This window comes from Anomalospiza imberbis, chromosome 3, assembly GCF_031753505.1.
Source record: "Anomalospiza imberbis isolate Cuckoo-Finch-1a 21T00152 chromosome 3, ASM3175350v1, whole genome shotgun sequence".
NCBI classification, from domain to species: Eukaryota; Metazoa; Chordata; class Aves; order Passeriformes; family Viduidae; genus Anomalospiza; species Anomalospiza imberbis.
In genome coordinates, this window is record NC_089683.1 from 9,525,461 (window position 1) to 9,538,150 (window position 12,690).

At 40.0% G+C, this 12,690-nt stretch overlaps 1 protein-coding gene across 2 annotated transcripts; it reads right to left on the reverse strand.

Annotated features, from left to right (window-relative positions):
• Positions 1-202: 202 nt before the first annotated feature.
• TDRD15 (tudor domain containing 15) lies at positions 203-9,031 on the reverse strand. Of its 2 annotated transcripts, none has more exons than XM_068183353.1 (3): positions 8,995-9,031; positions 7,786-7,855; positions 203-6,135 (listed from the first exon to the last, which is right to left on the reverse strand). In XM_068183353.1, the coding sequence occupies exon 3, from the start codon at positions 6,128-6,130 to the stop codon at positions 254-256; it is 5,877 nt and encodes a 1,958-aa protein (XP_068039454.1). In that variant the 5' UTR covers positions 6,131-6,135; positions 7,786-7,855; positions 8,995-9,031; the 3' UTR covers positions 203-253. The 2 variants fall into 2 exon arrangements, with proteins under 2 accessions (XP_068039454.1, XP_068039455.1); XM_068183354.1 differs by lacking the exon at positions 8,995-9,031 and adding an exon at positions 8,786-8,909.
• Between the last annotated feature and the right edge of the window lie 3,659 nt (positions 9,032-12,690).

Below are 12,690 nucleotides of genomic sequence, written 5' to 3' on the forward strand. Positions count from 1 at the left end.
TACTGTCCATCTTCTGTAGGTTTTCCTTCCTTTCAGTGATATGGAGTTGTAAACTCAGATCCTTTGTTAATGATATTCCAGCAGCCACTTACACTTACACTGTCTTCTTTGAAACTTTTTTATATCTAATGCTGTGCTTCAAAAGGCTTTTTTGTTTCTCTTCTTTGCCCGACTTCTGTCAGCAAAATCAGAATTGTAAAGGGAAGCACATTAACTAGAATCTGGCCACTTCACTTGCAATTCTTTTTTCTGATTAGAGTCTGTCAACTGCAATGGGACAGCACCTACTGTGAGAGCAGACTGCGTGGCCTGCAGCAATTAAGGCATCAGATAGATTGCTATCCTTACACATAACATCCACCTCTAGCTTCATTTCAGAGCCATAGTGGATAAAATGAAATATCAGATCTGGTTTATGAAGAAGCTGCTGAAACAAAAGTATAGCTTCCTCACTCCAGTGTTCCCCCTTGCCAGGAACTGTATCATGCAAAGAGCAAGAGTGTGCCAAACGTGGCAAGTATAACAGACTTTCTGGAACAACTTTAAGTTTATGGATATCAGAATAAGGTACGGTCCTCAGAAAGCCATAATCAATAAATGTAAGAACAACAGACTGACCTATTACTTCACTGATTTCTGCCCTGTACCACTCTGCTTCCTGCCCAAACTCGATCAAGCAGTTAGCACCAGGAATCACAAGTTCTTCTGGCAGAGCTGGCAAGTTGTCAGGAAGGTCAGAGAGCAGCAAGGACAAGTTTCGCATGCAGTCAAAGAAGATTTCAAACTGGATGCTGAAGTTTGAAGGATCAGTAACTGCAGTTGCACACCCAGGATATGTTCTGCCACTACGCAGCAGCATCCACATGACTGAATTTATCTTGAATGATGTATCAAACTCCTTACAGTTTGTATTACTACATTTTTCTGGTCCAGCAATTGTCCAACGACTTAAGAGCTGGTTCAAATACTCCTGAAGTGTAACTTCCCCTACTAGAATATCTACCTCCCAGATATCAGATGATTTCAAATATCTCAAAAACAAGATCCTTATTTCACAATCTAGCAGTGCATTTACTACATGGTCTAAGTGAATTTTCTTCAGGTTTTTATAAAAAATCCACCTACAATAAACAGCTTGTTTAGGAATACTTTTAATCTCATTACTGAGCATCTTTGCATTATTTAAGGACACCATCTCACACATGCCATAATCCACAAAAAAAACTAGCATTAACTTTTCCCTAACAAATTTCTTTATTACTTTTGATCGATTCCATTTTAAGTTCCTTTCAGATTGTGTAATGCATTCCAGTCCCTGTTCAATGTCATCCACTCTAAGCGAATCACTTCTTTGTGCTTCTTTGTCAAGCATTACATTTAAGTCATGTAGTACTTGCAGATTTTTAACTAACTGTACATAAAATTCTCCATTCTTTGAAATATTAACTACTTCTGCTTCTTCTACTTGTCCAGAATTTAAAACCTGATGAAGGAGATTTAAGGGTTTTACAGAAGTATTTTTTATACCAGCAGCCTTGGTTTTATTTTGGCCACCTAAACTATTCTTAGACTTTCGAGGATTACCATTTTGTTTAGGCTTATTTTCCAAAGAAAATACCCATGTGCTATTCCACCTTATGCTGTTTATTTTATGCAAAAGGCTGTTAGACAAAGACTCTCCATCACAAATTACATCTATTTCCCATTTTTCCCCATGTTGCTGTAAGAACTTGCAAACTACTGGCTTGTCACTTACTTTTCTTGCAAAATATGCAGCACTTTCTTTAGTCCAGCTTTCCCCAGGAACACTTGTTACACTGCTAAGGAAACAATGAACACTAAACCTTGGCAGAGTTAAGAACTTTTCTGGAATCCTGCAGATTTTTGACGAACTTACAACTGCAGCATTACCATAGTCAATAAATTCTACCTCATAGGAGTTTCCTGATTTCAGAGTTTTAATAACTGCTCTATAGTAAAAACAATCAGCATCATGCTCTGCAACAATGAGATCCCCTACCATGAGTTCATTTAAGCAATTTTCCCCACCTCTATTCTCCAAGCTTTCATTTAAATCATCTGCTAGTTTTATTATTATGTTTTCATCCTCTGCAAAGTGAACATAGAAACTTGATGGACTATTCATGTGAGAAATATAACCTGCTACTTTGGTATTCACCTGGATATCACGTTGAGGAAGACTGATTAATGTAGGTATATTTTTATTACTCCTTTCCTGTTGACCTGTACAATTTGGTCTTTCATTCTGAGATTCAGAGAGAGCATTTACAGTTATTTCCTTTGAATGTAAAGCAGAATAAGAGAGGGAGTGAGAAGCAGGTTGTCCAATCCAAGGTTCCTCTCCATTCTCCAGAAGAGCACGGAAAGTGTATCTAAAATGTTGCTCTTTGTTGGCCTGTAAAGTTTGCTGTTTTGAGAATCCACTACACAACTTTGGTGTGCTACACGCAGTTTGCTCTTCATATCCTAAATTCTCACCAATATCTCCCTGGTAATACTCATAATAGGCTTGGCATTTCACTTCAGTTTTCAATTTCAGTATTTCAGGATCTTTAACATCGACTTCATTAATTTCTTTGTCATCTTTCATGCAACATATCCCTCCTTCATTACTTCTAAATTGTTCTGTACTGCTTTCCTGTGCCAACTCTTCCAATACCTTTTCTTTAATTTTCTGACTTACTTTGAGCTGTCCATCATACAACTCCACAACAATCTTTCCATCTGGTTCTCTGGATAAAATTACAGCTTTCAGCAGTTTACCAAGGAATGTTTTCACAAACCATGTAGTAATTTTTGCTGGAAAGTCTGCCCCCCTAAGATCTGACAGACAGAATTTAATAGCTTGCATGGGTGTGAATAGTAGGTCAGTGGCAGAATCTGGAATAGGCATCAATTGGTCTCTCTCCACCATACTCCTATTTCCAAAATCCACATAGTCAACCAACAGAAAGGACGTTGATTCCACAGGAAAAGCCAAAGCTCTGTAAAAGAGACCATCTTCCACATATTTGGCTATACATAGTTGCGTATTGCCATGATAATTTGCATTACTTGATGTTTTACTTACGTCACTAACCTTCTTCATCAATGCCTCAAGAGTTTCAGAGTTGCGGTTAAGCTGACAATAGAATTCTGAAGGACTATTTACGTGAGTTATATACACCTCCTCCTCACTTCCAATTTTTATATTAAAAGATGAATAGCAAAAACTGTACAGAGAACCCAAAGATGAAAGGTTTCTTAGTTCAACACATTCAGGCTGGGTGAGACCACATTCTCTGAGGAATTCTTCTACACTTTTAAGTGGAGTCTGTAAGTCAACTACATTGCATAAACAGTTGGGGTTCACAAGAACAACAGCATAAATGGTGCAAGTCAGTGGTCCTCTAGAAGAAGAAATTAAGTCTTCAAATTGTCTATGCACTTCTTCAGACCAATTAATTGAGTCAGGTTGTAAGACCACATTTTTAAGGCCACATCTAAATGCTTGACTCTCTAGAGTTAGGAAATCTGGAAGAACACCCTGTACATCTTTAAGTAAAACTCTTTCCTGATAACCATAGTCTACAAAAACCACATCAACTTCATCTGTGGATACCTCCTGCATAACAGTTGCTCTATACCACTTCCCATCTTTGGGATACTTAACAACACAGGCAACCTGTCCAGTTTTGTAGGCATTGGTATGATCTTTATAGTATGCCTGAATTTGTCCCATCAAGTTATTCAGCTCAGGCAGTTTGCTTTGCAGTTGACATGAAAAATCTGCTGGGGAAAAAATATAAGAACACACCACTTCATTAACAGCTCCTGGTTTAAATACAAGCTCCTTATAAACTAATTTTTCTTCACATAGTGATTTCTGCATTTTAGAGACAGCACGTTCTCCTAAACAGGATGGCACAACAGATTCTCTAGGCACTGGTGGCACATTTAATGATTTTTCCTTCTGAAGTATGTCTCCATTTCCAGACACCTTATTTTTGCAAGTATTACTGGTGTTCTCTGCATTGATTTTTACTTTTTTACATTTGAGGTGATTCCCAATGTGCCGCTTTTTTGCTGCCTTTAGAACAGAATCTGGTGGCTTTAGCCGATATTCAGCATAACCAGCTTGAACCATACACGTGGCAACGTTTCCTTGCAGGAAACCAGTATGACACTGCACATTAACAACGTACTTGTTTTTTTGCTTTCCAACTACATGAAGTAGCAGTGGTTTGTTCAACACCATGTTTTTAAAGAAATCAGTTTCTTTTTTAACCCACACACCATCAACAGGAAATGTACAAGCAAGGGAACAACACACAGCTAAAGCTGGTAAATCAGAAAACTTGGGAAGCAATGTTTTCACATAGTGACAAGGTACAGTATCTGTATTTCCAAAATCCAAAAAGTAAACCATAATGCTAACACGAAACACTTTTGTGACAACACCCCGGTAATAACACCCGTCCTTGCTGTACCGGGCACAGCACAGCAACCCAGGTTCTGGCTTTTTAAGGACCATCTCATCATCTCTACACTGAATGTATGTGCAGGCAATGTTTTTCATCAAGGCATGAAACTCACTCTGGTATTTACACATTTGAATCCAAAAGTCAGATGGATTTATGACATATACTACAAAAGCTCCATAAAAAGAGTTCATTTGCATCTCTACTCTCTTGCAGTGGCTGAAGAAAGAAGTGTCCCACTCAGGTAAGCAGATTTTTTTATCTTTGTTTCCAGAGTAATTCTTAGATGAATTGTTTCTCTCAGAACTTAGTTTGTGGTTTAGGGCAATACTTCTGGTTTTTGTTTCCAAAAGTGAGACACACGGTGCAGCTGTCTCATTCTGGTTTTCTGGATGCTCAGCATTAATTCCAAGATTTTGTTTCTGCAGCGTTATATAATACAAGCGTTCAGTGTTATTGTACAAATCAACTTGGACACACACAGAAGTTTGTCCTATTAAGGCTTGTGTAAGTTTCTTGAGCTGAAATTCTATTACTGTTTCATCCTGACTACCAAAACAAGACAGCGTACATGGAAATGAAATCATTGGTAATGTCATGAACTCAGCTTTCAGTTTCCAAATACAACTAGGTTGCACAGCTTCAATAATGCCAAAATCCATAAACCAGACCTCCACATGGTCAGAGAGAAGTTGTTTTATCACTCCTCTATGCCACTGTCCATTTTGCCTCTTGGCAGCACAGAGCAGCCCGAAACTATCACAAGATATGGTATTTTCTCCAACAAGAGCTTCATAGTACAAATGCATAGCTCCTGTCAAACATTCCAGCTCTTTCTGCCATTTCTGTATCTGACAATAAAATTTATTTGGGCTTACTGCACCAGTTATTTTTACATTTTCTTTACTACCAACAGGTAGACATGGAAAGAGTTGATCTGGAATGTGCCAAAAATCTGTTGGTTTCTCAGAATTATTTAAGGTAAGTAAGTCCCTGAATGGATGCTCCTGTGTCAACAGTTGTGGCACTCTCTTACAAAGTATTCCTTGGGGCAATGTTCCTAAAGTCTCTAAAACAAGACAAAATGAATCTCCATCAATAAATTTACCTAGCTGCAGTTCAAGAACATCAGTAATAATCTTAGGCACTTCTAGAATCAACAGCTGATATGGTGTAACAGCCTTCACATGACCAGTGATCTGTAATGCTACCAGAGATGAAAAATAGTTAATGGCTTTTGGACTCCATTTTTCTCCAAGAGGAAGTATGCTTGCAAAAACACCCAAAACCACCTTTGGAGGCAGCTGAAACAATTTATCACTAGCAGCAGCAAGATGTGTTTCCTCAACAGCCAACACAAGCCCAGTGTCTATAAGAAAAGTCTCACAGATATTCCCTTCCTTTCTCAGAACTCTTCCTCTATGCCATTCTCCTTCTGTGTCTTCCACCAAGCAAGATCCACCAACACAGATAGCATCTTTTACTTTGAACACACGCTGTATTTCATTTTGTAGTATGAGATAGTCAAGCTCACATCCTACATTGTATTGAGCCTGGAACATAATAGCCAAGTACTCAGGATGGCATTCTACATGAGTTATCTTCAATTTCTTATCTACCGAGTCTGGTGAAGGAGTCAGAGATTCCATCTTGTCTGCAAAGAAAAAGAGTATCATCATCTTGATAATTTTCTGTATTTTTTCTTTGCAACTAATTCCTTACATGATGTTTGTTTTCAAAAGGGTTTAACAGCATATTATTAAAATTCTGACTAAAACATATACTAAGCATTTAAGAATGTCATGTTTTAGACAACTGGGATACACTCCACACAATTCTCTTAGTAAAGACATGCTCAGATACCATGAAAAAAAGTACCTCTGGATTCAATCACAAGGCAACAGACTGGTTCTATCACTTGAGATTAATTTTTAACCAAAATGTTGCCCCCACAATAACACCTAGGTATTCCGGTGTGTTTCTCTTTCCATTTAATATGTAAAAGACCAAGGACTCATCCCCTACTCACCCTGCATTTTCTGTCTAAATAACTTCTTCAAATCACCGACAATTTAGAGCTCCATGCTCTACTGTTTACTCTGGCTGTATGTACCAATACTATATTTAAGGTTCTCATAATTGCAAGGACATACTGATATTATCATCTATGTGCAACATTTCTGCACTGCTCATCAAGTAACAACTGTGCCAGGTGTGTTTCGTATGGTCTCAACACACCCATTTTGACAGTTTAAATATCTTTAAAACATTCAGATACTTTTCTGATCTATAATTCAGTCTTGAAGCTCAACTTCTAGTTTAATTCATATGTCAAGGATTCAGTGAATCTGTGACTTCACATTGTCTAAAAAGGCTGTGTATGAACATAATTGAATCAAGCAATTCCACCAAATGAACTGCTGTTCTAACAAAGTAATTTGAGGTAGACAACATCAAATGCAAAGACAGTAGATAAATACTCAAGGATAGTCTGGACAAAGATAACCTTGATTTATTTATTTTTATGTAAAGCTGGAACTTAAACTTTCAGTTTCAACTACAAGGTTTTAAGGCAAGGTCCCCTTAGCCTGCAAAAAATCTTCAGTGAAACTGTCATGACAGTTTTCATCAAAACCATACATGAAGTAGTTAGTGAATACACAGCCTGTCTTCAGAAAAAAATATTGATCCCTATCATTCTAGTTCACAAAAAAAAATTAACCCCCCCCAAAAAAACCACAAAAACCCCCAAAAAACCAAAACAAATAAAACCCAAAAACCCCCTCTAATAAATAAATGATCACCCCTACTGTAAAGCAGTAGGGCAGAAGGATGAAGGATGCATAACTTCTAAAACAAACCCCAAAAAACCGAAAACCACTTGAAACCAAAAAAAAAAAAAAAAAAAAAAAAAAACACTCCCAGCAAAAGCAGTATCAAACCTAGATCTGGCAAATTCCTGCTTGTTTTTCCTTGAAAACATGGCCCCTTTTTCCTACCTTCCCCTGTAACAGAAAGTGAAAATCTGGGTGCTTTTAATAAAAGAAAACAGCCTTAAGGAACTGGTTCTGTCTGCCTGGAAGAAACATTTGATCACTACAGAGACTTAAACTTTAGAAGGGGCCTGACTCTGATCCCTTTTTTTCCCCCTTCACTGAAACTATGCCCTATTTGCACTAACACATAACAAAATAAAACAATCTGTGCATTAATGCTTGTCTGTTATCATAGCCTGAGTAACAGCATCACAGCGACACAGCCACATTTCTACAGTTGACAAAATGGCCTTTTCCTGTTTACTCACCTTTCCACCTTCATTAGTAACACGTCTTCTAAAGGAAACACAGCCCAGTAATTGACAACTATGTATCTCTCTACGAGAAGGAACGGTAGAAAAATCATTAGAAAAATACACATCACCTAAATTCTTGTACTACTTCTCTTACTGAGAGCAACCCTGAAGATAAAGTCTTTTTGCTGTTTGTTGACAAGAAGCTCAACATGAGCCAGCACTGCCCACTCACAGTCCAGGAAACCAAACACAACCTGGGCAGCAGGTCCAGGGAGGCGATTCTGCCCCTCTGCCCTACCCTACCAAGACCCCACCTGCAGTGCCGCATCCAGGTCTGGGATCCCCAGCACAGGAAGAACATGGACCTGTTGGAGCAAGCTCAGAAGGGACCTCAAAAATCATGAGAGGGCTGGAGCATCTCTCCTATGGAGACAAGCTAAAGGAGCTGGGTTGTTCAGCCTGAAAAAGGGACGGTTCCATAGGGACCTTACAATATCTAAAGGACATGGAAAGGGACCTTTTACAAGGGCATGGTAAAATAGGAATGGGGGGAATGTCTTTTAACTGAAAGAGAGTAGGTTTAGATTACATACTACAAAGAAATATTTTATTGTGAAGGTGGTGAAGCACTGGAACAGGTTATGCAGAGAAGCTATGGATGCCCCATCCCTGGAAGTGCTCAAGCCTGGACTGGATGGCACTCTGAGGAACCTGGTCCAATACAAGGGGTCTCTGCCCATGGCAGGGGGGGTCAAACTGGATGAACTTCAAAGTTCCTTCCAACACAAACCATTCTGCAATTCTCCAAATCCTTCTCCTGCCTGATAAACACACCTTGGAAAAGTTCCTCACGCTTAGTTGAACTACAATCTAAAGATTACAAAAAACAAAATTACAAAACTGAAAAAACTGAATCTACCCTGCTAAAATCACGCTCTGGCTATACTTCCATCACTGCAGCTCAAGAAACCAAACCAATCAGAAGAACACCACACAAGCACCTACCACCTACTTCCTAAGCAGGAGTGGTCACACATTTGTATTTGCTTGCAACTCTTCAGCCACCAAAATGCATACTTCTATCACGCACCACTAACTTAAAGACAACTCATGCCAAAACAAAAGAACTTTTAAATGCAACCAAATGCAAAACACGAAATTCACGTTAGGCTGCCTGTGCTCCAAAGCAGGCGCTCTGGCCGGCGCTGACACCGCACTCACCTAAGAGGAGCCGGGCACGGGCAGAGGCTGCGGGCACGGGCAGGCGGGCACGGGCAGAGGCGGCGGGCACGGGCAGAGGCTGCGGGCACGGGCAGAGGCTGCGGGCACGGGCAGAGGCTGCGGCCGCCCAGGGCTGTCGGGGAGCGGAGCACCCTCCAGCAGCCGCCGCGGCCGCGTCACCGCCCGCGGGCTGCAGCGCCGAGCCACACCCGGCAGCGCCGCACGCCCAAAATGGCGGCGCGAAGCGCGGCCGGAACGTGCTGCCCGGGACCGCGCGTGCGCAGCGGCACCGCCCGGCGCCTTCGCGCCTCGGGCGTGGGGCTCGGGAGGACCCGGGGGAGTCCCGGGAGCGCCGGTTCGAGTCCCGGGAGCGCCGGTTCGAGTCCCGGTCCCGCCTTCCCGCGGGCGCTGTGGCTTGGTTCGCGTTCCTTCTCCGGTTGTGCTTTATTTGGTTGTTCACCTGCTTGCTTCTCGTTGTTTTTCCTTCGTGTGTGCACGGTGCAGGTGTCGTACTTTTAGGATGTCGCCTGAGAACAGTGCCCGTGGTTCACAGGGGTTGCTGGAGCTGCCTGAAGAGGATTCGAGAGCTTTTAGTCTTTTCCATTAGCAGAAGGAAATTCTCTAGGCTGAGAAAAGTACATCTTAACAGAGGGCGAAGTGCTGCCTCGCTTGTTTTTTTTTTTTCTGAGGGGGTTGGAGGCAGTGTTGTTTATTTTATTTGGGGTTATTTTACAAAGAGTATAAGCTGAGGTGGTCTCAACAAGAAAGCTTGATATGGAGTATAATCCTGTAAATCTCAACATGATGGTATGTCCATAACTGCACTCTAGAAAGAGTTCAGCTCTATATAATAACTTGTAAGGGTTTGTCTTAAGTTTTTGTGCTTTGTTTTCTCAAAATGTCAGCATTGCTGCACCACAGTTACACTTCGCAAAGTTAAGAGAGAAAAGCTGGTTTGCAATACTTGGAGATGTAGAAATCCCCAATGCTGTAAGTAGCTGTGGAATTATTGGTTTTCACTGTTATGTGTTAACTTTTGCAAATTATTATTAATCACAATAATTTTGAGGTAATGCAGTTTAACATCACTTTTAGCTCTTTTTGGTGTAGTATAATTTGTCAGGTTTTGTGGCCAGTCCTCTGGCCATGTGTCCCAAAGACAACTATTATATTAAAATTTGTATAATATATGGTTAAAGTGGTATGTAGCTACTTGGATTAACCCTGACAATTACAGGAACTCTTAATTTGATTTTGTGGGTAAACCATCGTGTTTATCAGGGTCAAGAATTTGTAAGAGCTACTTAGAACAAAGGTTATAGAAGGCTATCATTGACGGAACTTCAATTTCATGTTTCTGGATAAAATGTCTAGTTTATCTATGTATTTTGCTTGGTGTCAATGATCAGACTTTATATGCATAGCCTAGTTAGTCAGAGTTTTGTAAGATTTGGCTTCATTTGTACCATATTAAGAGAGGGAAGAGAAAACTAGATCTTTTGAAGAAGTTAGATTCTTGCAAGATTGGAATGTCAGACTGCAAACCTGGAACCCAAGGTTCTATATTGTGTTAGCATTCTGTACCCTCTGAAGGGAAACTGTTGCCTAAGACTGGGCAGTTCAGAAGCCTCAGGTACTAGATAAGGAACGATCGATCTAGAATTTCTGAGTACAGAATATCACAACAGGCTGTGGGGTATGGTTATGTTTTTCCTGGTAATTCAGGCTGAAGTCAGTCCTAAATGCTACCACTGCTTTTTTAAAGGCACCTACATTTTTTCCTACTAAAATTACAGTGATGATGGCAGCTGTAATACCTTCTGGTTAGAGCACTCAGAAATGTAATCTTACAGCTTGATCTGCTTTTTAAAATGTGCACCATTTCCCTTCAGTGTGCCATAGCCATGGGCAGTTACTCATGGTGGAGCACAGCGTGACCAGCTTGCCTCAGGTTGTGCTGGGATGTAGGATGGGGATGTGGGGGGGAAGGAAAAACAGAAGTTAGAACCAGACCATCTGATAGGTACGTTAGGATGCTGGAGCTTTCTTGCATTTTCTGAAAGGAAAAAAAGAACTTTTTTGCTAGTTATGAGTTTGTTCCAAAATTTATTTGAAATTTACGTAATTACAGACAGTGAGAGAACATGTCTTTTCTGACACTGGAGTGGGGGTGGTGTTTGATACACTTTGCTCAGGAGATGTATGATTTTTTTTTTTCCTCCCAGGCTTGATAACCACATTGGAAAGTGTCAAGTAGGCATAAAACACTGCCAGATGTCAGAAGTTAGGTCCTTCAATAATATTTGAGCCATGAAGCGTGACTATAGGTCACTGGAAGCAATCAGGAAGCATGCAATAGCCCAAAGCAGAAATCAGTGTTGCAATATCCCAGAACATCCTTATCAAAAACTTCAGCAAACTTGCAAAACCTACTCAGTGTTTGCATTTGAATTGGAGATGTTTTAAAATGCTGCTGCAACTACACAATCCACATTGATTAATACTAGATCTCGGGGGGTTTTCCCAGTGTTGCGTACTATGAAAATAATGTGGCTAACTCTGAGTTTTCATCTTTTTCACTTTCTTGAACTTTGAAAATTTTCTGTTGTTGTTATTCTCAATGTTTTCCTTCCTTGTTATTTTTGTGAGGCACTCGTTAGATATTTTTCCTGTTTTATCCAGTATGAAAGGTTAACAAAATCTAGTAAGTAATTTTTATATTTCATTGATAAAAAATAAATGCAATTGAAAAGTAATTTTGCTATATGAAGCTTTACTCTCTTAACAAATCTTGACTAAGATAAAACCCCAAAAGTGAACCTCAGGTTGTTCTTTGTCTATACCAAACTACTGAATAGGATTTCTTCCAAAATATATCTGTGTCCACTCAGAAATGCTTTCTTACCAGGAAGATTCTGCTGTGACTCTGTTTATGCTTTAAAATAGCTAATGAAAACCTAAAATGAAAAAAAGCCTTCTGTGCTCATGGGAGGATGAAGTATAATATTAAGAAAGTAAAAATTTTCTTCAGAATATCATAAATGAAGCTCTGCTGCCAGCTGCCTGCCAGGATGTAGAACATAGTACTGTGTGAGTGAGCACGTTGTTGAACTCAGGTAATATCTGATCACTATTCTAGCTAACTTCCAACATCTAGGAAAACTGGTTTTGAGGGCAGGGAACATAAGGCAAAGTTATTATTTATTGTGAAGACTTAGGGGCATACTGAAAATAGTACCCAAAGGGTGGGTTTTGGATAGTGTGGACATTCATCATCCAGTCTAAACACCAAAATTAGTCTGCAGACTTCTTAAATTGTTCTTGGTAGGTGGTAAATATGAGTTTGCTTTGATTTGAGCAGTAGAAAAATGGCAGATAAAAGTTGCAATCTGTAGGATACCATATAAAAAGGAGGAGAGGAATTATCAGCATCTTCTCTTCTGTGAGAGTTTTGTTTTAAAAGTGAGTCTTACTGAATTCTGTGTGGGGGAAAAAACCCCAAAATCAGGTAAACACCTGTTTCCAAGGAAGGCAGGAGGCACAAACTACAAGAGGATGAGAGTATCTCCCCAGTGTAGAAACAGGAAAGGGTTTAGGTCTTAATCTTCTCCTTAATGATTCCTTCTGGGGTGACTAAATAGCTGAGCTGGAACTGGTTCTGTGTGCTGACTGAAATGAATCCCATTTACAGCACCT

Coding starts and splice junctions, on each gene's coding strand:
- TDRD15 (XM_068183353.1), bottom strand. CDS start 6,130: ATGGAATCTCTGACTCCTTCACCAGACTCGGTAGATAAGAAATTGAAG.